The 21,041-nt window shown below is 42.7% G+C and overlaps 2 protein-coding genes across 4 annotated transcripts in view; one reads left to right on the forward strand and one right to left on the reverse strand.

The window, feature by feature from the left end:
* CEMIP (cell migration inducing hyaluronidase 1) overlaps positions 1 to 3,865 on the forward strand; it is a 112,450-nt gene extending 108,585 nt beyond the window's left edge. For all 3 annotated transcript variants that reach the window (XM_083851284.1, XM_083851286.1, XM_083851285.1), the window contains exon 29: positions 115 to 3,865. In XM_083851284.1, coding sequence (XP_083707410.1) covers positions 115 to 242 — 128 coding nt within the window. In that variant the 3' untranslated portion in view covers positions 243 to 3,865. The remainder of the gene's footprint in view (positions 1 to 114) is intronic.
* Positions 3,866 to 12,930: 9,065 nt separating this feature from the next.
* MESD (mesoderm development LRP chaperone) lies at positions 12,931 to 20,607 on the reverse strand. The gene is made up of 3 exons (XM_083849604.1): positions 20,354 to 20,607; positions 15,614 to 15,846; positions 12,931 to 14,863 (listed from the first exon to the last, which is right to left on the reverse strand). Exons 1-3 carry the CDS (start codon positions 20,516 to 20,518, stop codon positions 14,599 to 14,601), a joined length of 663 nt encoding a protein of 220 aa, XP_083705730.1. The 5' UTR covers positions 20,519 to 20,607; the 3' UTR covers positions 12,931 to 14,598.
* Positions 20,608 to 21,041: the final 434 nt, after the last annotated feature.

Consider the following 21,041-nt stretch of genomic DNA (forward strand, 5'->3'; position numbering starts at 1 on the left):
TTGTGCTCTTGACCACCTGCATCCGTCCAGCCATGTGGGTGTAGCCACACACACTGGCGGCCCTGTTTATTTCCAGCCCTGATGCACTCCTAATGTATTTGCTCTGTTTTGCAGAAAAAATGGCTTTTGTTGGATTCAAAGGCAGCTTCCGTCCTGTCTGGGTGAAGCTGGTCACAAATGAGGACTCGGCTAAAATCTACCAAGCACTGCCAATTCCTGTGGTGAAGAAAATGAAATTATGAGGACATGACACCTCGCCTTCTGGCTGCCAGCACTGCCCCCAGTCGGACGGACTACTGACTGTTCATGACAGGCACATCACCAGCGTGCTCCAGCAGTGTAGCATTTTCTTGTTGTTGTTATTCAAAAGAAATCTTACTGTAAGTAGCTAGAGTGGCCACATGTGACGGAAACGCATTCCTCTGTCATCAGCACATATCCCGTGATCATCAGCTCCTCACCAGCTGACTTGCTCACTGATGCCATGTTGATGCTCGTGTCACTAAGCAAGGTTTGACCAGATTTACAAGGTGCTGGTTTTATCAGCACACCCACAACAGACTATGTGCTGTCTCTCAAAGGGTCAGCTCTAAATCTAAAGGCCACTGAAGATTATTGTTTGTACCAGACTCTAAATTGTCCAAACACTTGTGTTTTGTTTTTTTTTTTCATGGTGTAACTAGCCATTTCGAAGGCTGGTTGAAAATCTAGGACAGCAAGAAGTGTATTTGAGTGATTACCTAGATGCTAGGATAACTGGACAGCAAGAATTTACCCTAAAGTTTCTGTGACAACTGATCAAGCTCTTTGGGATCCATATTGTAAACACTAACCCATGGCACATAGACAGGGAATAGAGGAGAGAGGAGCAAATAAAGCAACACCAGTGGAGATTGGTGCAACCACATCTTTCTGCTTGCTCAGAAAACTGTGATTCTCTTATATGGATTCAGGGCTTTCAATAGTGGTTACTCAAATAGGAGGTCTTCCTTCATCAAGTAGCCATAGGATGGAAGAAAAGACCTGTCACTCAGCACATACACTTTCTCAGCCTCTTGCATCCAGTTCCTCCATATAATAACGTTCAGGGCCAATCTGGAAGGTTTATGGTAGCCAGTCAAAGACAGCATCCTGTTCAAGGTTTCCCATTTTCAGCTGGGGATACTGAGACTTGGGTTGCTCAGCCACAGCTGGGTGAGCAGCCCTTATCTTTCCAGGGGTGTCAGGGGGAACAGGGTGGGCTGGTCTGCTGTGTGTTGCCTTCCCACCACATCCTCGGGCTTAAGGGCAGGCGTGTCTTGACCACCTGGAAGAGCTGCATGAAATCTAGGTGGAAGGTGCCAGAGGTAGAAGTCTTTGAGGTCTTACCAGGAAGCTGAAGAATTAGAGTGGGAATCCCCATACACTAGTTGGATGTCTTGTGGCTCCTTCCCCTCTTCTTCAAAGCACTAGCTGGGGAAAGAAGGCAGGTGAGTGCGAGTCAGCACTCCTGGGGGGACATCTCTTGAAGCTGGGAAATTAAAGATTGTCTTGTAAACTGTTGTACGCACTTCCAGTCTTCAGTGATATTTCCGCCTGTTGCTCAGAAGTGCCATGAAAGCATATGCAGAGCCTGTGGCTGTTATAAGGAGGAATTAGAGAGAGGATGATGAGCTTTGAAAAGCATATACAGTTGCCAATTTTGCCAGTAACATCTGGGTTTGTTCCCTAATTTGTCTTTCCCAGCCCACATTGCTACAGAAATTATTGTTGCTGATAGTTACTTCAATTTGCTCTGGTTTAATTAGAGCTTCGGTAACTAAATCACTTTTTTTTTCCTTTTTTTTTTTTTCTTTCCCCCCACAGTATCCAAAAGACTGTCTTGTAACTAGAATGAAGGAGCAATGATTCTAGTGAGTCATTCCACAGCTGGGCTGATGCTGAACTCTGTAAGCCCTGACCCTACTTTTTAGATCGATTGCTCTGAAAGTCAGCCTCTCCTGGGTTTTGAAACTGGAAATGTTCCTTTCAGTCTTATTGTATAGTTGTTTTGAACTAGCTGAATGTCATGTGTATTTAGAAAAAAAAATAATCCAAGCTGTCCCTCCCTTGCTTCTGAACAAGAGCCTGTTAATGAAGGAGCAGCACAGTCATTTTTGATTTTTAGGCATTTCTGCTGTTTCCAGAATAAATGGGCAACACTTTAAAAAGGCAAGTAAAGTGGTGGGTTTTGTTGTTGTTTTTGTTTTTCTCAATGTCTTATGATGGTTTGGGGATTTCACCCTCAAATCACAAACTATTCCCTAAAAAAGTCAGTCTCACAGTTAAACCATGACAATCCAATTATCACTTCTCTGACATTCTCTGGTAGCCAAAACAGAGCCAGATCCCTGAAGCTGAGCAAATACACTGAAAAAAAAAAAAAAAAAAGAATCCCTTGAGTGTTTTAGGCTGGTTTATCTGAGCATCTCCACCATGCTGAGGTGCTGAGGCAGTTCTGATCATGTAATTGCACCTGTACCAGTGGAGCATACGCGCATCCACGAGATGGACCAAACCATGAGCATTTCTTTCATGAGCACTTGACATGGGCAGGAAAGCAAGATTCAGAATGTACCTGGTTTGGGATCTGGTTTTCTATACCCGCCCTGTGGAGCACTGTTCCCCTGGGTCACTGGAGGTTCCCATTCACGTGGAAACACCTGGGAGGATCGTGCCACATGGGCTGTCCTCTAGACTGGTTTCTTCAGCTACTACGAGCATGCTGCATTTGTGTGAAAGCTGTAGCTTCTGATTTTACAGTTTTTGGAATTCTCAGGGTGAAATCATAAGACTTGGCTCTAGGATATTTTTTTTTCCTGAAAAATCTTGTCTTATTAAGAGAAGAAACCTTTTAAGTAGCTTATTGTATCATGCAAAGCTTGCCACATGGGGCCTGTTTTGGAGCTAGGGCTGGGTCTCATGCTGTGAATACTTAGTACAGGATCACTGCAGTCTGCAAGCCTGAGGGATAATAGAGCATCACAGCAGAGTGTAATGGGGCAGGCACTCCCGTGAAATGCAAAGGGCTCCCATTGACGTGTATGGGATGAAGTCAGTGTGTTACTCCGAAGGCAGAGCGTAGCCTGATGCCATCACCAGTCAGCAATAGTTTTGTGCCATACGATTGCTTTTCAATCTTTGACTGTTGTAGAAATTACACGTGCACATTTTGACTAGTGAATTAACTGACTGCTTATACTTTGTACATCCTTTTAACAGTCCCTGCACAAGCTGCAGTTATCCTCTTTATAAGGTTTTATTACTGCAAATGTTCTCAAGTTTGCCAATGCAGTTGCCATTGTCAGAATGATTTTTTCTGATTGGATTTTGTTTGTTTGGATGTTTGCTTGTTTGGATGTTTGATTTTTTTGATTGTTTTGTTCTGTTTTGTTTTTCTTTTCTCTCTCTCTCTTTTTTTTTTTTCATCTGTTCAAATGCTTATTTTACCTGTTGCCGAAATAGCTGGTCCTTTTTCGGAGTTAGATGTACAGTGTTTTGTACATTTTCTTATAGACTTTCCAATAAAAAGATATATTTTCTATTTATTTATTACAATGGCACTAAGACAACTAAATTGCAGACATATGAAGCATTTTACTGGAGTTTAGCATTGCCTAGGTTGTTAAGGAGGTCGGCAATATGGCTTTTCTGATAATCTGCTTTGCACTTGAAAGCTCTCTATGTCCGCAGAATGTGGTAATGCATTGACTGTCTGTTTTATGGTGACAAGAGCTGTTGGGACATTGGTTCCAAAAGATTGTGGCTTACAACTGAAATAACATGTAGTTGTTCAGAGTACACAATGTTTATCAAAATAAATATTCAATGCAAATTTCTTATTTTATTTTTGCCTCTTGTCTCTTCACTGTATCTCTCTAAGAGTGAACTGGTATTTGCTGGAATATCTCCTCCTTCATCCAACTCAAGTTTATTCAGACCACTGCACCTCGAGTGTCTTAGCTTACTTCTTAGTAGCTTGCTAAGAAAATAAGGCTGATAAAATGCCACTAGGTCTAGAGTGGAAACCCCCCATCCATGACCTGTTGCATCAAGGTACACAGCTCCTTACTTATTTTAAAAGACAGAAAAAAACCTTCCTTAGTTTCCCTCTTCACAAAATATTTTATTTTCTTAGTTAAATAGGGTGAACATGTAGTATGCATATACATGTAAATAATATATAAAACACACAGGTTTTGTAGTAAGCAGCTGTTAATGCTTATGACAATCTCACTATCAGATCAAATATGACCTTTAGACTGTAAATTTTTCACTCTGGGGCAGTGCCAGCTAGGCAGACTCTGCTGTAAAGCATTTGGAGGCTTCAAAACTGGAATGGGATTTTTTTTTTCAGGTTATCGAAATCAGCATCTCTAACATCCAAGCACAAGTTTTAATCAGCCAAATCCCACAATGGTAGGTAGTGCATTAGAGAATATGGCCTCTGCTCTAGCCTATGGCATCACCTGCCGTTATAACTCCTCCAGGCCAGGAGACTGAAAACACACACTGCCTACTAATGTCAGATTGAAATTACTGATGCAATCATGTTTTGAAGATCAACTACATGAAAAAAAAAAGGGGGGGGGGGGGAGGGGAGGGAAGCTGAAAGTAAAGTCAGAAATCTTGATCCACAACACCAGACCAGTGCAGGGTAAAGAAAAAAAAAAAAAGAAAAAAAGAAAATTAATATAATAGTGTGATAACATCAAGGGCTCCGATGCTGAGAGCTACCAGGCTGCCCCAGGGGCACCAGCCCACATGCCCAAGCTCCCTCCCTCCTGCTGCTCCTCCATTTTGCACCAACAGTCCTTCCCTCAGCGACAAAACCCACATGAGAAGTGTGTTGCCCTTGACATGGACCTACAGCCCACAAGGCCTCCCAGCTTAGGAAACATTTAAGATTTGTCTAGCTACAATGACGCAGGAAGGAGTCAAGGGCAACTTCTTCACCTTTGTCTCACTCTTTTCCCACCTCTTCTCTTCCCCCCCTTCTGGCCTCCCACCTCGTCTCCACCTGAGGCCCCCTCCCATCTCAGTCTCTTTGTTCCCCACAAGCCTAAGATGCTTTCTCAGCAAGTTTGTGAATGACCCCACGTTGTGTGGTGCAGTCGACACACTGAAGGGAAGGGACGCCATCCAGAGGGACCTGGGCAGGTCTCAGAGTTGGGCCTTGTGTGAACATCCTGAGGTTCAACAAGGCCAAGTACAAGAGGCTGCAATGGGCTGGGGCAATCCCAAGCACAAACACAGGCTTGGCGGAGAAAGGACTGAGAGCAGCTCTGAGCAAAAGGATCTGGGGGTGCTGGTTGATGAGAATTTCAATGTGAGCTTGCAGGCCAGAAAGCCAACTACAACGACTCCTGGGCTACATCAAAAGCATCATGGTCAGCAGGCTGAGGGAGGTGATTCTCCCCTTCTGCTCTGCTATTGTGAGACCCCACCTGGAGCACCACATTCAGCTCTGGGGCCCCCAGCACAAGGATATGGACATATAGAACAGGCCCAGAGGAAGCCACGAGGATGATCAGAGGCAGGAGCACCTCTCCGATGAGGATGGGCTGAGAAAGTTGGGGTTGTTCAGCCTGGAGAAGAGAAAGCACCGCGGAGACCGTCAAGCGCGTAAAGTGGGCCTCCAGGAAAGCTGGGGAGGGACTCTTTGTCAGGGAATGTAGTAATAGGGCAAGGGGTAGTGGCTTTAAACTGAAAAATGGGAAATTTCGTTTAGATATAAGGAAGAAAATCTTTACTATGAGGGCGGTAAGGCACTGGAACAAGTTGCCCAGAGAAGCTGTGGATACCCCATCCCTGGAAATGTTTGAGGCTGGGTTGGATGGGGCCTTGGGCAGTGTGGTCTGGTGAGAGGTGTCACTGCCCATGGCAGGGGTTTGGAACTGGATGGACTTTAAGGTCCCTTACAACCCAAACTATTCTGTGCTTCTATGATGTCTGTGTGTATGCGTGTATAAGATACGTGTACAAATTGTGTGTTTGTATATTATATGTGTATGTGCATGTGTGTATACAGTATTTGTACATGGGTGTATATCTAATATATCTATGTGTATATGTATGTGTGTGTATAAGGTATGTTTATATATGTTTAGGTATAGGAGTCTTTAGGGAATTACAGGCACTTCAGCCTGAACTTGATGCCAGGAAAGGTGATGAACAGGTCATCTTGAATGCAATCACGCAACGTATGAAGGACAACTGGGGGGGATCAGGCCCAGTCAGCATGAGCTCATGAAAGGCAAGTCCTGCCTGACCCCCCCTCATCTCCTTCTATGACTGGGTGGCCTGCCTGGTGGATGAGGGAAAGGCTGTTGGCGTAGTCTACCTAGACTTCAGCAAGGCCTTTGACACGGCCTGCCATAGTATTCTCCTGGAGAAACTGGCAGCCTCAGAAAGTTTGCAGATGACACCAAGTTGGGGGTAAGTCTTGATCTGCTGGAAGGTAGGAAGGCCCTGCAGAGGGACCTGGGCAGGGTGGGTCAATGGGCTTATCAGGAATAGCATAGCCAGATCATCCCCTTGTGCTCTGCTCTGTTGAGACCACACCTCGAGTACTGTATTTGTTTTGGGCCCCTCACTACAAGAAGGACATCGAGGCCCTGAAGCATGTCCAGAGAAGGGCTAGGAAGCTGATGAAGGGCCTGGAACACAAGTCCTATGAGGAGCAGCTGAGGGAACTGGGGTTGTTTAGTCTGGGGAAGAGAAGGCTCAGGGCAGACCTTATTGCTCGCTACAACTACCTGAAAAGAAAGTGTGGGGAGCTGGGGGGGGGGGGGGGGGGGGGGGGGGGGTCGGCCTCTTCTCGCAGATAACTAGTGATAGGACTAGAGGGAATGGCCTCAAGTTGCGCTAGGGTTTAGGTTGGAAATTCTGAGACGTTTCTTCTCAGAAAGAGCAGTCAGGCATTGGAACGGGTTGCCCAGTGAAGTGGTGGAGTCACTGTCCCTGGACGTGTTCCAAGGAAAGGTTGGACATGGTGCTTAGCGACATGGTTTATAGGGTGACTTTGGGAAGTAGGGTGATGGATTGGACCAGATGATCTTGGAAGTTTTTTCCAACCTTTATGATTCTGTGTTTATTTACCTGTATGTGCCTTTAAGCATATACTTGTGTAAGATGTGTGTGTACATGTATTTGTGTGTGAGGCAGTGTTCATGGCTGTGTATTTCTATGATATATGCAGCCGTCAGAACTAACAGCAAACTATACAGGCAACTATATCCAACTCTTTACTCCAGCTCTAAAATAACCAGGCCACTCAGCTGGGTGCATATATTCAAACAGAGCCCACGCACGCTGAATACACGAAGCGCACGGCCGCGCAGCGCCTCCCGCAGGCCCGCAGGCCGCGCGTTGCCCGGGGTTACAAAGCGCTGACGGCCAACTGCGCCTGCGCGCCCGCCTCACGCCCCGCGCCGCGAGGCCCCGCCCGCCGCCTGCCCGCGCCCGCCCCCTGCCGGCCGCGCGCGGGACGGGGGGAGGTGCCCGGGGCCTGCTCAGCCCAGCCCTGCCCTGCAGGGGGAGGGAAGGGCAGCAAGGGCCTTTGGGGCGTTTTTTTTTTTGTTTAATATTTTTATTTTATTTTATTTTATTTTATTTTATTTTATTTTATTTTATTTTATTTTATTTTATTTTATTTTATTTTATTTTATTTATTTTATTTTTATTTTTTATTTCATTTTTTGTTTTATTTTATTTTACTTATTTTATTTTATTTGATTTTACCTTTTTTAAATTTTATTTTATTATTTATTTTAGCAGGAGGGGTGGGTTGAATCATAAACCAAAAGAAAAAACACACACACAAAAAAAAAAAAAACACCAAAACTGAGATTCTGCTCTTAAATAAACCCTTTCTTATCCCAGCATGACAGTAATATTCCCAGCAGAGCGTCACAAGCTTATATTTAGTCTCTTCTGAGTGCCAAGCAAAGAACAGAGCTGCTTGTTACTGGTTCTGCTCACAGCTAGGCGATGCAGGGCTGGTCTCCTTTCAGCTTCACAGGCCAACAGTGTGCCAAAGCCTTGCTTCTCCCACACACGGACAGCAAGGACCAGCTCCCCATACAGCACGCTTTTTGTGCAGCCCAGCCTGCCCGCACCTCCCACCAGAACACAAGGCCGGTGCGATGAGGCCCGATGAGTCCCGGCATCACCAATGGGCCATGGTCCCATCCGCTGACTCAGAGGCCGGTCTGTTCTGTCACACCACCTTCCTTCTGACCAAAGGATGGGGAGGGCTGTGGGGAAACCACCGCTGCAACTACACCCTTCCTTCCTCTTGCAGGCCTTCCTCACGAACGGCACCTTCAAAAGCCCCTCCCTGCAGCCATCTCTTTGCCACAGAGCTGAGTCCAGGCAGTGTGTCCCCTTTGAAACAAAAGCCCAGGGGAGCTCCATCACTTCACAAATACGTGGATATTTCTGAGCTGGGGGGTCCTAGCTGGCGTATCACAGCAGCCAGCAGCTATTGTGGGACACAGGCAGTGGCCTGCAATGAGGAAGCGGAGAGAGGGCTCACCGGGGAATTGGTCTGGAGAAAGCCCTTTAGAAATAAACGTTTCCTCCCTTGGCAAAGGGTGTAAAGTGAGGTTGTCTTCTCTTGTGTAAGTGTGCAATGAACAGTACAGGACGGAGATGTTTCCTGAAGTGCCAGTCACCCATCTAAGGCCCAAGGGTCTGTGAGTAGGTAGCAGCACCTTAGGGAACTGGTGCAGCTGATCTGGGTTTTATTTCTGCTGCACATCTCCAATATTCAACTGCTGCTACTAAATATTTGGGTATTTCTTGAGTGTCATTTTTGCTCTCATGAACCTGAGGTTGATTTCCCATCCCAGGAAGTAAGACTGTCCTGGCTTATCACTACTGCCACAAATACTAAGGTGACTGAAATATATTTCAGGCTCTGCACCACTAGGGTTATCTGAGACCGAGCAATATGGCTTATATGGCGATGTGATGAGGGAATAGGGTGGGAAGGAGCGGAGACAGGATGGAAGGTGGAGGGAACATGGCCTTTGGGTTGGGTTACACAGCTCATTAGATCACAAAATACCTACCTCCTACATTAAACGCTTACAGTTTTCAAAATCCTCTACTCACCTGCTGTATTAAGTGCTAAAACACCTCCATATCTACGCTTCCACTAAGTTCCCTGGCAACTGCATCCTATTATAACTGCAATTATCTAAAGTTCACATAGCTATTAACGTGTTTTACAGCAGCAGAAAGACAACAGCTGACTATCAAGGATGGCAAGCCAGGAGGGTTGCACTGTGCTATGACAGGCGGGATAAATAATACGATGTTCATACAAAGGAATTCTGCAATTTGAAGTATGTACTGTTTTGGATACTTGTGAGATTTCATTTCAGATGACAGGATGAAAGACTCTATTTCGATGAGGTCACCCCAGTGCTGCTGTTTAAGAGCTGAAGTATCTGAAGGCACCCTAAATGGCATGAATTACAGTACTTCACAAGACAGGAAGACTGTCGTTATCACACAATGCAGAGCTGTGTGGGATCAGCAGGCGAGGAGCAGTGCCTGACCCAAGGCCATCCTTATCTTAACAGCAAGTTCATGTGCTCTGCCAATATGTATTTGCTGGCCTTTGCCAGTAAAACTGGAAGGAGGCTGCAGCTCCTTTAACTATCCCATTTCCCCCTCCCACAATAACATCCAACATTTCAAAAAAACTTTTTTTTTTTTCAAAAATCTTTTATTAGAATTTTTTACTGTTATGTGATGGTTACCAGACCTACTTTTGATATTAGAAAAATCCATTGCTACAATGACACCGATACCTTATTCCCAACTAACAGCAGTATCAATAGTGAAACCATTGGCCTATTAAGTAGCATCACACTGGAAAGAAACAAAGCATTAACCAGTTGTCTTTGGATAAAATCTGGTACACTGTGTAATGTTTGATTGTAATGTGTTAAATCAACCTTTTCAATAGTAATCAGAATCCACAGTGCACAAACCTCTTGTGCTTGAGATTGTGTGTCCAAGAAGTTGCATTGCCAGAATTTTTTTTTTAATTGGAAATTAAACAGCAGAGTGTTTTCCCCTAATGAATCCAAGCAGCTCTAACCTCCTGGCAATTTAACATAAACTGAATCCAGAGTCTTGTCCCTGTTAAAATGACAGTGTGAAAGACTGAAAACAGTGATATGCAGATAGAGTAAGAATTATCAAATGAAATTATCGCAACACACACAGTAGGATGGAAATCTTAAGTATCAGACGTATTACACTACTAATGGAACAGGTATTTGCAAAAACAGAGGCATCTCCATGCATCTTATCCAGGCACGGGCTCTTTGCATTGCTGTAAATATGCAACGCAATCAAAGAAAACTCTGAAGAAGGCACTGTTACTCCTTAAATAGAAATGAGCCACAGAAAGACTGGAAATAATTCCCAAGCCTTACTATAAAGCCCAGGAGAACAGTGGCCAAATATCAAACAAAAAATAGGCTGTTCCATATCTTAATGGAATGATATTTTAATTTACGATTTCCTTTTTGAAAGAAAACTGAAAGAGTTTAAAAGCAGTGACAGGAATGTGGGGTCTTTTTGAAGCCAAAGCTGACCTGACTTTTCAGAGAAGAGAAATGCTTTGAGAAGCGAGTATCAGAAGTCCTGTTGGCTGGGGAACTTCTAAGTGTGTCATAATGGACTTAAAGATTAAATTTTAAAAATGTGTCCTTCACCTACAATCAAGTGCAAGAACGGTGTTAGGGACAAACTAAAAGAGAAGCTGCAAAAGGAATGCAAACTGCAAATCCTATGCATCTTTTGCTAGCAGGAAAAAGATTGTGCAGCAGATAGAGATAAAAGACTGGTAATAGGAATGCTTTTATATTAAATTGATGGCACTAAACTTTATTACATCGTTATGTGTAAACCTTAGCAATGTAGTCAGGTCTGCACCTGCAATTCTCCTCTTCTTGAAATCAATGTTTACACTGCTTGCATCTCCTAAATAATAAGATGTAGTCTTTGGTGAGGGTGTTCTGTTCTAAATTCAACCACCAGGATTCAACTATTGCATATGCTTCTTCTCTCAGGTCTTCCAGGTCCTTGTCCTGTTAATTTAAATGTCAGCTTCCTTACTTACTTTGCTTGATGATGTTAAGCCCCCAAAAATAGGAAATGCCCTTGTTCTCTTCCAGCTTGGAATTTTAATTGGAAAAAAAAGTAAAACAAAACAAAACAAAAAAACCCACACACAGTAGAACACACAAGGCAAACAGTATACATTAGGATTATCTTGAAAAAGAAAACAGATATTCATTCCAGTATTTTATCAGACAAAATATTGTCAACCGGAAATTTTTTACAAAATGCAACCACATCGTGTGCGGTACCATTGTCAAACTGTTGTTTGGCTTTTTTCTGAGAAGGGCAGCTGGATTAAAATATAACGATAACCTTGAAAACTTAATTACAACACTAGAACAGAGAAATAACTAAATGGAGTAGAGAAAAACAGCAGAAGTTTAGCTGTGAGGACAGCAGATGTTTTTCCACGTACCTCTGTGCAGAACTTAATAAGAAGGAAAGAACAAGGAGAAATATAATCACCAACCTACTTGTTGAACTTCATTGTAAAGGCTGTATCTTTTGCCTGCTTATAGAGCCACAAAAACCTTTTGTTGGAAGTCTGGTGAGACTTGAATGCACAACACTGTACAGTGAAAACCAGCATCTGCTGGGTTACTTCTAGAACATCAACAACCTCAAGTAACTTTTTGAAGATATTTTTATACAAATCTATAATATTGTCTTTGGGTCTCTTAAATGAGTAGAAAATAACATTGATTATGTAACACTGTACCAGTACAAGTGCTAGGATCCCAAAGAGTTTTAAAAGGGAAGACAAAGTGTTTTGGAGTAGAATTTATGAACTGTGACGTCGGAGAAAGACTGGCTGGTGATTAAGTTACTTCTAGATGACCACATTACACTTAATAGCATATTTATTCATGTGTTGGGTATAAAGCATGGGTGGTAGAGGACGGGGGGAGAAGAGAGAAGGAAAATGCAAGACAAAGTCTACTTGAAGGCATTTTTTTTGTATTTTATATGAGAAAAAAAAAAAAACGAGTCAAACACCAGAATACCTAGCAAAATCTTTAAAAAACAAAAGACAAACAAAAAAAACATTTAAAGTGAGCTATGTGGTACAACACATGCCTACATTTGGCAAATTCAAATTAATCACTCAAAAACAAATAACTGGCCAACTGGCTGGTCAAATTTCAAAGCTGGTCTCTCCCAGTTCTTTTAACTTGAAGGTGAAGAGACCCAGCCTACTGTAAACACTGATTTATGAATGATTAAAACAAGCGTCTATTCTCAAAAGCTGGGCTAGAGTTGTAAGGTAGTATTTGTCCCTCCTCCTTAGCATATTTGATTTTATATTATCCATATACTATTTTGCATTGCTTAATTATTTAGCTCAGGAAAAAAAAACGAACAGTTTAATCAAAAAATAAGTCATATGCTTATGCTTCGTAACATTAGGAAAACGACAGAACATTTCTACACATTTCTGATGGTAATCTGATTTGTCATCTCTATATTACAGATTTATGTTGTAAAAAGACAAAACATGGTCAATGTCATATTTAGTTTCATTTGAACTATGTTCATCTTTTGAGAAGCAATATTCTTTAAAAAAAGGGAGGTACAAAACCAGAAAAGATTACAAAATGATCAGTTAATTACGAACAAGAAATGGACTACACATCTCTCCCCAGTGCAATATCCAAGGATGTACAGAGGCTTATCTCAACTCCTCTACGTTTTTGGATTAACAGTAGTATATAAAAGTTAAACCTGAAGAAATACACGATTTTCAGTTTTCCACTCCAACAATTCTTTAGTGAAGTGTGGTAGGAAAGGTTTATTTAATATTCAATACAAATGCCATTGAAAGTAAATAAAAATGATCACTTGGACCTTCCATCAACATCATTCAGTCCTTACAAGTAATTACAGAAACCAAAGGCAGGCTAGTTTCTCCCCAGATATCTATCTAAATGTATTATTATTTAAAAGGTTTTACTACTCAGTGAAACAGTAGGTTTAGCCACATAATTTATTTCGGAACAAGCACTCAGCAAGTCACAGTTTCCCACTTTTGATATTGAAGTATTCCACAAAATCAACCATTATGGTTCAATTAGGACCTTTCATCCAAAACACTTGGATATTAGCACCTTAAAAAAAAGTCAAAGCAACATTATCTTAGTACTATTGAATGAAGACAATTAATACTGTGCTAATCCTCTGGAAAACGATAAACAATGTGGACAAAAAAACTTGGTGCATTTAATCCTTAGTAAGGGATAAAGGAAATGCAACTCTAAGCCATGCATTCAACTGAATACACCTTCCATGCATTCAACTGAATAAAGCCATGCATTCAACTGAATAAACCTTCCTAATTACATAAAGTCTTTCAAGGAAAAATCCGTCTTGCTCCCAAATATCAATCTTCATATGACTTAAATCAATGTTCATTTACAGTCAACAATGTCCCTCAGGAATCTACCAAAAAAATTAAAAAAAAAATCACCATAATCTGGTTATTAGGCATCATTAAGCGATACGTCTACTTCAAGTGTACCTCTATATTGTAACTAGTGTTTTTTTTTTTTAAAGATTTAAGCAAACCCTTAGCAAAACAAATTAATTTGAGTTAAAGTTGTATCTTCTCGCTCACTGTCAAGATAATGGGGCATACATAGCATTTGCATTGGTGGGCACAGTTCTTTGGCAGCAGTAGCAACTTGAATGCCATGAATATGACTTTTCCTTTCACCCTGACACCGTTCCTGTTGGTGTTGTAATTCCATTAACCTCAACGGCATCAATTCTGATATGTATGGAATCTCTTTTCTGTACTGATTTGGAGTGCATTAGTTGAGCATCTGCCTACCTTCTATAATGCTTCTAAGCGCTTCTGTGGATTTTTGGTATGGACAGAAGAGTTTTTGTTTATTTTAAAGAAACAGTCTAGTCAGACATGTCCTAAACCCTGTAATTTCAGGCACCTTTGGCCACTGTAACACTGTTCTTTGCAATTTCAGCCAGTTTTGCAAACTTAGTCTGGCAAACTGGCTTCCTAAAGAATCTTTTAGAAATGAACTCTGCTACCTAAGAGCAACAATGAATGAATGACCAATTTGCATACCCATGACACACAGCAGCTACTACAGGTAAACACAGGTGTATTCCGAGACCGTATTTCTTCCCTTCCACTTAAGTTTGTAATGTTAGACACACAGACTTTCATGTTAACTTTGAACAACAAAAGCATGAAGAATTACAAACTAGTCAGTCGCTGCTATTAAACATTACCTTTCCTGTAACTAAACAAATGGCCAACATTAATAAGTAAACTGGTGTATTTCAACATACAAGTCTTTTAACCTCAGTAATGTCTGCTTCCTTCCTTCCCCCAGTAAAGCCAGAAATTGTACAGAAACTTCAATTTCCCTTCAAGGAACAGCAGAGCAGTAATCAGTCTGGTTAATGCGACCGTCATAGATCATCTCTCTGCTTGGTTGCTCGGTTGTCCTCTTTGCTGCTTTTAGATTTCTTGTCTGCATCTTTTTTCTTCTTTGCTTTTTCAGGTTTTGTTTTGTTTTTTCCTTTCTCACTTTCATCTGCTCCTTTGCCAGGATAAACCTGGCCTTCCAGAGTAACATCCGCACACCTTTCTTGACTTATCAGAAAGTCTTTGATCTCCCAGGCATAACCACCGTCACGCAGCATAAAGATTGCACGATTTGAGCCAACAATAAACCTAGAGGAAAGATACATATATTTTTTTTCAGTTAGCTCTGTGCCTTTCCAGTGCTAAAACATTTTGCTTAATTCAGAGCACTCCAAGATAGACATCCATTTAAAAGCAAGAAATTGGTCTTGGTTTTGCTGTTGCTTGGGTATGAGGATGAGAACAGTTTACTAGCACACATATGAATAAAAAGTATTAAGCTTACAAACAACTAAGTAGAAGAAAGACTATGAAGAAAACTCTAGAACTAATTTGACACTACATAAAATCTACTAATGGACATTAAATCTGTTTCATGCTCTTACTGCAACCCTTCTCAGTCTCAACTCAAGAGTGCAACATTCCTCGGCTTCAAAATCATCCTCTCTCTCGGATAAAAATCTCATTTTTAGCCAGGGGAACAAAAAGCCTTTTGTGGTTACAAGTTTTCCAAGTGTGATGTTTTCCATCAACACATAAAGGCAAACTATTGCAGCTAAAACTGATAAATAGCTGAACCATAATGAGATAAAAAGAAGCTAGGCTATATACACATTGTGAGTAAGCGTGAAAAAGATTTGTGCACCACACCAGAATTTTTCCAGAGTGACTTTTGAAGGAAAACAAAATAGTATATAAACTGATGCTGAAACAAAGCAAGAGGGAGGATTGATGAAGCTAGGGAGGAGCACAGGATGAACAACCAAAAAGATTTTCAGGAAGAAAGAAATAAAGAGCTCTGTAAAAGCAAAAACCTTATCCTTGTGTACAACAGCTTACCTTTGTACATCATAGTTTGCATTGAAGAGACTGCCCTGCCACAAGCTGGTAATTTCTTCTGTCTCCTTTTCTGTGGGATTTCCTGACACGGTGACAAACATCATCAGAGTCTTCCCCTTTTTCGTCAGTTTCAGGATACTTTCAGGCTTGCCTGGATCAATTTTTGAGAAATCTATTGGTGCTGGAGGCCTCTTGTGTTCAGGAAGATCCCCCTCTTCAATGTCATCATCTTTCTGTTTTGAAAAGGAAAAGGATAATTTAAAATTAACTGTTCCACAAAACTGTTCTTTTTTTAAGCCCTCCGTCATTTCGAGAGTAACTCTGCTTTGATAAAGAGATATCACTATAGTTTAACAATGGAGACGCTTGAGTAAGAAGCAGCAGCAAGTTTTGTCTTGGGGTATGTCACTAAGAGTGCTCTTCCCATTTACAACCCTCCCCTCGCGATGATGCACATTTTCATACCAACAGGTAGAATCTCATTTTACCATGTACTGAGAAATATTTCAGCCTCGTGGCCAATTCAACGCAACTCCAACTTGGTACTTCAAAAATAACTTCAGAATTTTTCTTCCTCAGAGTTTCACAGGGTTTACTAAGCACAAAAGATGAACTGAGAAAAAGCTGAACTGAAGAGCCTCATACACATATAAATAAAAATAAAAGCAATATACAAAGGAGGTCAAAGCTCAGTTCTGGGAACTTTGCCATTAATGAGAATTTCATTTTCCTCACTATAGTCTTTAAACAAATAAATGTATTCAGAATTTCAATGCTCAAGTCACAAGAAAACTTATATTAAAGGTTTCATGATTTTTCTAACGCACAGATGAAGAGAAGTTCACTTTGTGACAACATAATCACCAAGACAAAATCAGTATTAGATAAAAGAAAAAAGAAATTATTAATGCTTCTGCTGACGTTGACAGGCATTTAAATATTTGGAAAGGCAGAATTCAAACTACTGCCCCTTGAAAAAGCTCCCAACAGAGATGAGTGAGTATAGTGACAACTTACATTAATCCAGAATTTGATTACTTAACAGTATTTATATTACAGAAATTAAAAAAAAGGAAAAAAAGAAATCAGAAATCTTATACTGGCATTCACCCAAGCACTAGTAAATCTGTGGCAATTAAGGTAGATATTTTAGGTGTTGTTTTGACTTCAAACATTTAGCAAAAATATGCATTGCTCCATTAGGAATGTGAACTGCAGAAGTATCTAGAGATATTCGCCCTTCAGAAGCCTCAGAGGTCAGGAGCCCAGCTTAATTTTTAGAGCTACATGTGCATTACTTTCTCATTTCTGCCTGCGCATATAAACTCCCACAACACCCTCACACTACAGGGAGTGTCCCATACTCTTTAAAGGTTAAGGTTTCATACAAGCGACCTACGCTCTTTTCCCATCTCAATTACATACAATATGCTGTCTTTCTGACAGGGGACTTCAAAATTTAATTACTATAGAATGAGATTTGTAAATGACTTACATTTTATCCTTCCTTTCCTTACTAATTACATATCTGTTTCAATTTTTCAAGTCTGAAGCATGCATTTAAGTAGTTCACATGCCTTTGACATTTCCACATCAAGTGAACTGGGAGCAAAGGAGAGCCCCAGGGAAGTCCCGCTGCCGTCACTAAGCGGGACAAGGCTTATTGCAGAGGAAGCCAGAAAATGCTTGTATTTGTAAAGTATTGTTGAAGGACAAGATCTTACATGATTGAATGAAAAATGTTCTTCAGAAGTAAGAGCAAATTAAACCTTACTTTATACCAGTTTGGCTAGTGCAAAACCAACTTATTTCATAGTTTTGAAAGGGAAAGGCAGAAACAAGTGTTTGCAAATATTCCTTACACAATATAGAAACTGACTTTGGCTTTAGTGACAGCCCAACCTAGGAATATATATTATCTTTTTTTTTTCCCTTAACAATTCAACTGAATGTTCATAAAGCACTATTGCAGTTTCAGTAGAAACATTATAAGAAGCAGTCAAAAGCTCTCCTACATGCTACTTTTCTTGGTGATCTTGTACAGAACATCGCAAAATTTTGTATTTATAAAGCTGTCTACAAAGTAAAGGCAGAAAAGTGAAAGCTTTTGCTTTGAAATATCCAGCAGATTTATTGAACTCTAACATGAGGTGTCAGAGGGAAAGCTTTGCATAGATACAGTGACAACTATATATTCCTTCTTTCTTTGTCCACCTTCAGTTCCCATTCTCGTACCTTTCTCATCAACTTCCTGTACCTTTATTTTTAAAAATATCAGCAACAAACGCCACCTAATTCCATAGCCTATTAAATACTCGTAGCTCAGAGTCAAACCTTAGAAACCCTGACGCTTATAGCAACAGCACACTGTTTGAAAGAATGACATTTTAGCAACAGAAGAACCTCCGTACGAGATTCTCAGTTCTGTTTCCAGCTCCTCTGGACTCAAGGCTGCTGGAGAGTCCCTTACCACACGGTAAATCCCTGGGTGGCACACACCAAGCCCATTTTTCCTACCCTACTTCTTCTCTACCAAAAGTAATGGCTGAGTACACCAAATGCTGATAAATCATAGTTCATTTACTGATCCCTGTGGGGGTAGCAAGCCACCGAAATTAAAATCTGCAAGATGTCAAAATTAAAACCCTTTAACTTCTCTAACTTTGGCAAGCCCGCTCTATTCCAACCTATTGACCTTAAAAGTTTGGAAAGATCTTAGTAGTAACTTTGTCCCCTCAGGCCTTAGTGGTATCAAAACAAGTTTCAAAAATGCTGAAGATTGCAATGAAATCTCTAACAAAAACCACGTTCATAAAGAAATGTTACTTATCTATCTGCAGTTAATATAAGCAGAATCTTTTAAAAGTCTCACAAGTAAGTGAGCAGGATGCAAGAAGACAGAGCTCACACTTTAAAGCTCTGGTTCACATTCTGCAGCTGAGCTGCTGAAGCAAAATCCCTCTCTTTTCCTCTCTCCCCACGCTCGTTCCCCACCAAATCACGCTATGTTCACCAGGCAGCCACACACATGGCAGAAACAGTACCTTGCCAGGCTTGTGGCTGACCCCAGGGATGCTGAGACCACCACCCTCCAGTGATTCTGTGCCAACTGCCATGGAAATACAGAATATTAGGAATCATCTCACTCGGCTGAAACTAAGGAACCTTGATTCTATACAGCTCTGTGCCCTGTGCCCCCTCACTCCCAAGCATAATTCTTGCTCTTGTCCAAATTCATAATGGCTCCTTTATTTCTCTCATCCCCACCCCATCAAGCCCATTCTCGGCCTTTCTTCTTTATCCACCACCCCACCCTCAAGTCTTTCATGTTCCCCATATCTGCCCTAACTACTCTCGGGGGAAATGCCATACAGCTGACCATCCAGAAGACCACACAATCGGTAATTGTTGAGCCCCTGCTCCAGTAAGATTTTTTTCTTCTGTGGCCCTGGCTGTACATGCATTTCCACAGCGGCAATGCCAACCTGAGCTGCAAACTCTCCAGCTGCTCGGCCACATCTGCATGCAACATGACTGCGAGCATTCGTGCAGCACATGGCGAACTGGATCAGAGTCATGCTCCAACTAAAGAGAAAAAAACAGAACAGCTTCCTGACCCTGCTTACCACACAGCTGGAACAGAACATGAAGCCAGAGAGTCCCAAAGGCAGTAACTTGCGTCTCCCTTTCACCAAACTACTAATTCACAAGCTCATACGTACTTATTGTTTAAGATTTTTCCTACTATGCCAAACTTGGTTAAATTTGCCCACTACTATCATTTAAGCTGATTTTTTAGCATCTGGGACTATCTGGTCCTTGGCTGATAACACTAACAGAAAGTGAACTTTGGGCTTCTTACATAATTTAATTTACATTTTAACTCAGGTTTCTAAGAAACTGCCTTTCTGAAGGGGAAGACACGGTAACATTTCATGGGAACGAGGAGTCCCCAACCTGCCAAGCAGGTCCAAGGCAGGCATCCCTACTTCTCAGAGAAGTAACCGCATCCAGATTACGAATACAAACCCTACTTCTTCATTTTGACTTGCAGCCGTCACTGGTGTTGCATGAGACAGAAGCTTTCCTCCAGTTTTTGTGCAGAATGTTCTGGAGAACAGCCTCATGAGTAAAAACAAGGCATGAGTACTCTGGCGTTTATCAGAAGATGACAGAAGATAAAAATAACGCAGAGAACCAAACAGTAGCACGACAACCACATGGAGAAAAGAGCGATGAGGAACTGTCCAAAGCGACCTGTCAAAGAAAGTTAAGGCAGCGGGCTGATGGGGATGGAGGAGGACAGAGACATGGAATTAGAAAAAAAAACCAAAAACATTATAATTAGGGGTGGCAAGGAAGGGAAAACACAAACCACCAAAGACAAACAAACAAAACCCAACAATATAACCACTCCGTAAAGGTGAAATGGACATTCCTCGTGCTATTCAACCTCTACTCACACAATCCGTATCGCTTAACGCTGCCAGTCGCTGGCATCGCACCGCCAGCGAGCCTTTGCAGCCGGGGTCGTTCCCCAGCCGGCGGCCGGGGCTGGTGGCGCTGGGCAGAGGGCAGCTGGAGGTGCCCAGGCTAAGGGCAGCTCCCCGAGGAGCCCGCTCAGCCCGCCGGTGTCCCCTCAGGGGACACAAATCGGCCCCGGCCGCCCGAAAGCCACCGAGCATCCCTCCCTTCTCCCTCCTGCCCGCTCCAGGCCGGGCCCCCAGCCCCTCGCCGTACCTCCCACTGCTCCAGCAGCCGGGCCATGTCCGCGTCGTTGTAGTCCCGAATATCCTTCTTCTTGGCCGGCCCGGCCCGACGCTTCCCCTCCGGCTCGCCGGCCCGGGCGGCCGCGCAGAGCCACAGCGCCAGGCCCAGCAGGGCCCAGCGAGCGGCCGCCGCCATCTTGTGCCGGAGCTCGCAGCCGCGGGAGGGCGGCCCCGGCTGCTGGCAGGGGCGGGGGCAGGCGCGGCTCGGCCCGGGGCCGCCGGAGGAGCCCGGGGAGGGGAAGGAGGAGGAGGAGGAGCTCGAAGGGGAGCCGGGGAGAGAGCAGCGAGAGGCGCTGGGGGACACGGGGGTGGGCAGAAGGGCGAGCGGCCGGCCCGCCGCGACATGTCGGTCTGCGGCCCGGCAGCCGGGGCGGTGCGGGATGCGGCCCCAGGGGACACGGCCCGGGCTGCAAGTGAAGGCCCGGCCGTGGTGTTACAAACGTACGGCTGGGCAGCTCCCGGACAGGCAGCGTGCGAGGTCCTCCCGCTTCATCCTTTCTTTAAAACAGGATGACAAGGATCCGTGTCTGCTGGTCTGTGCGATAGGAACCGGACCCACTGCACTGAGTCTCTATACTACTGATTTAATATCACAGCGATACCAGTTTTTTCTAATAGACTTCTAAAAATAAAGCTGCTTTGTTACTAAAATAATATTC

Source organism: Anser anser (assembly GCF_964211835.1).
Source record: "Anser anser genome assembly, chromosome: 10".
Classification (NCBI taxonomy): Eukaryota; Metazoa; Chordata; class Aves; order Anseriformes; family Anatidae; genus Anser; species Anser anser.

Bases quoted from the DNA above. Each gene is read 5' to 3' on its own strand.
- MESD (XM_083849604.1), bottom strand. From the start codon at position 20,518: ATGGCGGCGGCCGCTCGCTGGGCCCTGCTGGGCCTGGCGCTGTGGCTC. The intron at 15,847-20,353 runs GTACGGCGAGGG...TTTTCAAAACAG, and splicing joins GGCTGCTGGAGCAGTGGGAG to AAAGATGATGACATTGAAGA. The intron at 14,864-15,613 runs GTAAGCTGTTGT...TCTTTCCTCTAG, and splicing joins GCAAACTATGATGTACAAAG to GTTTATTGTTGGCTCAAATC.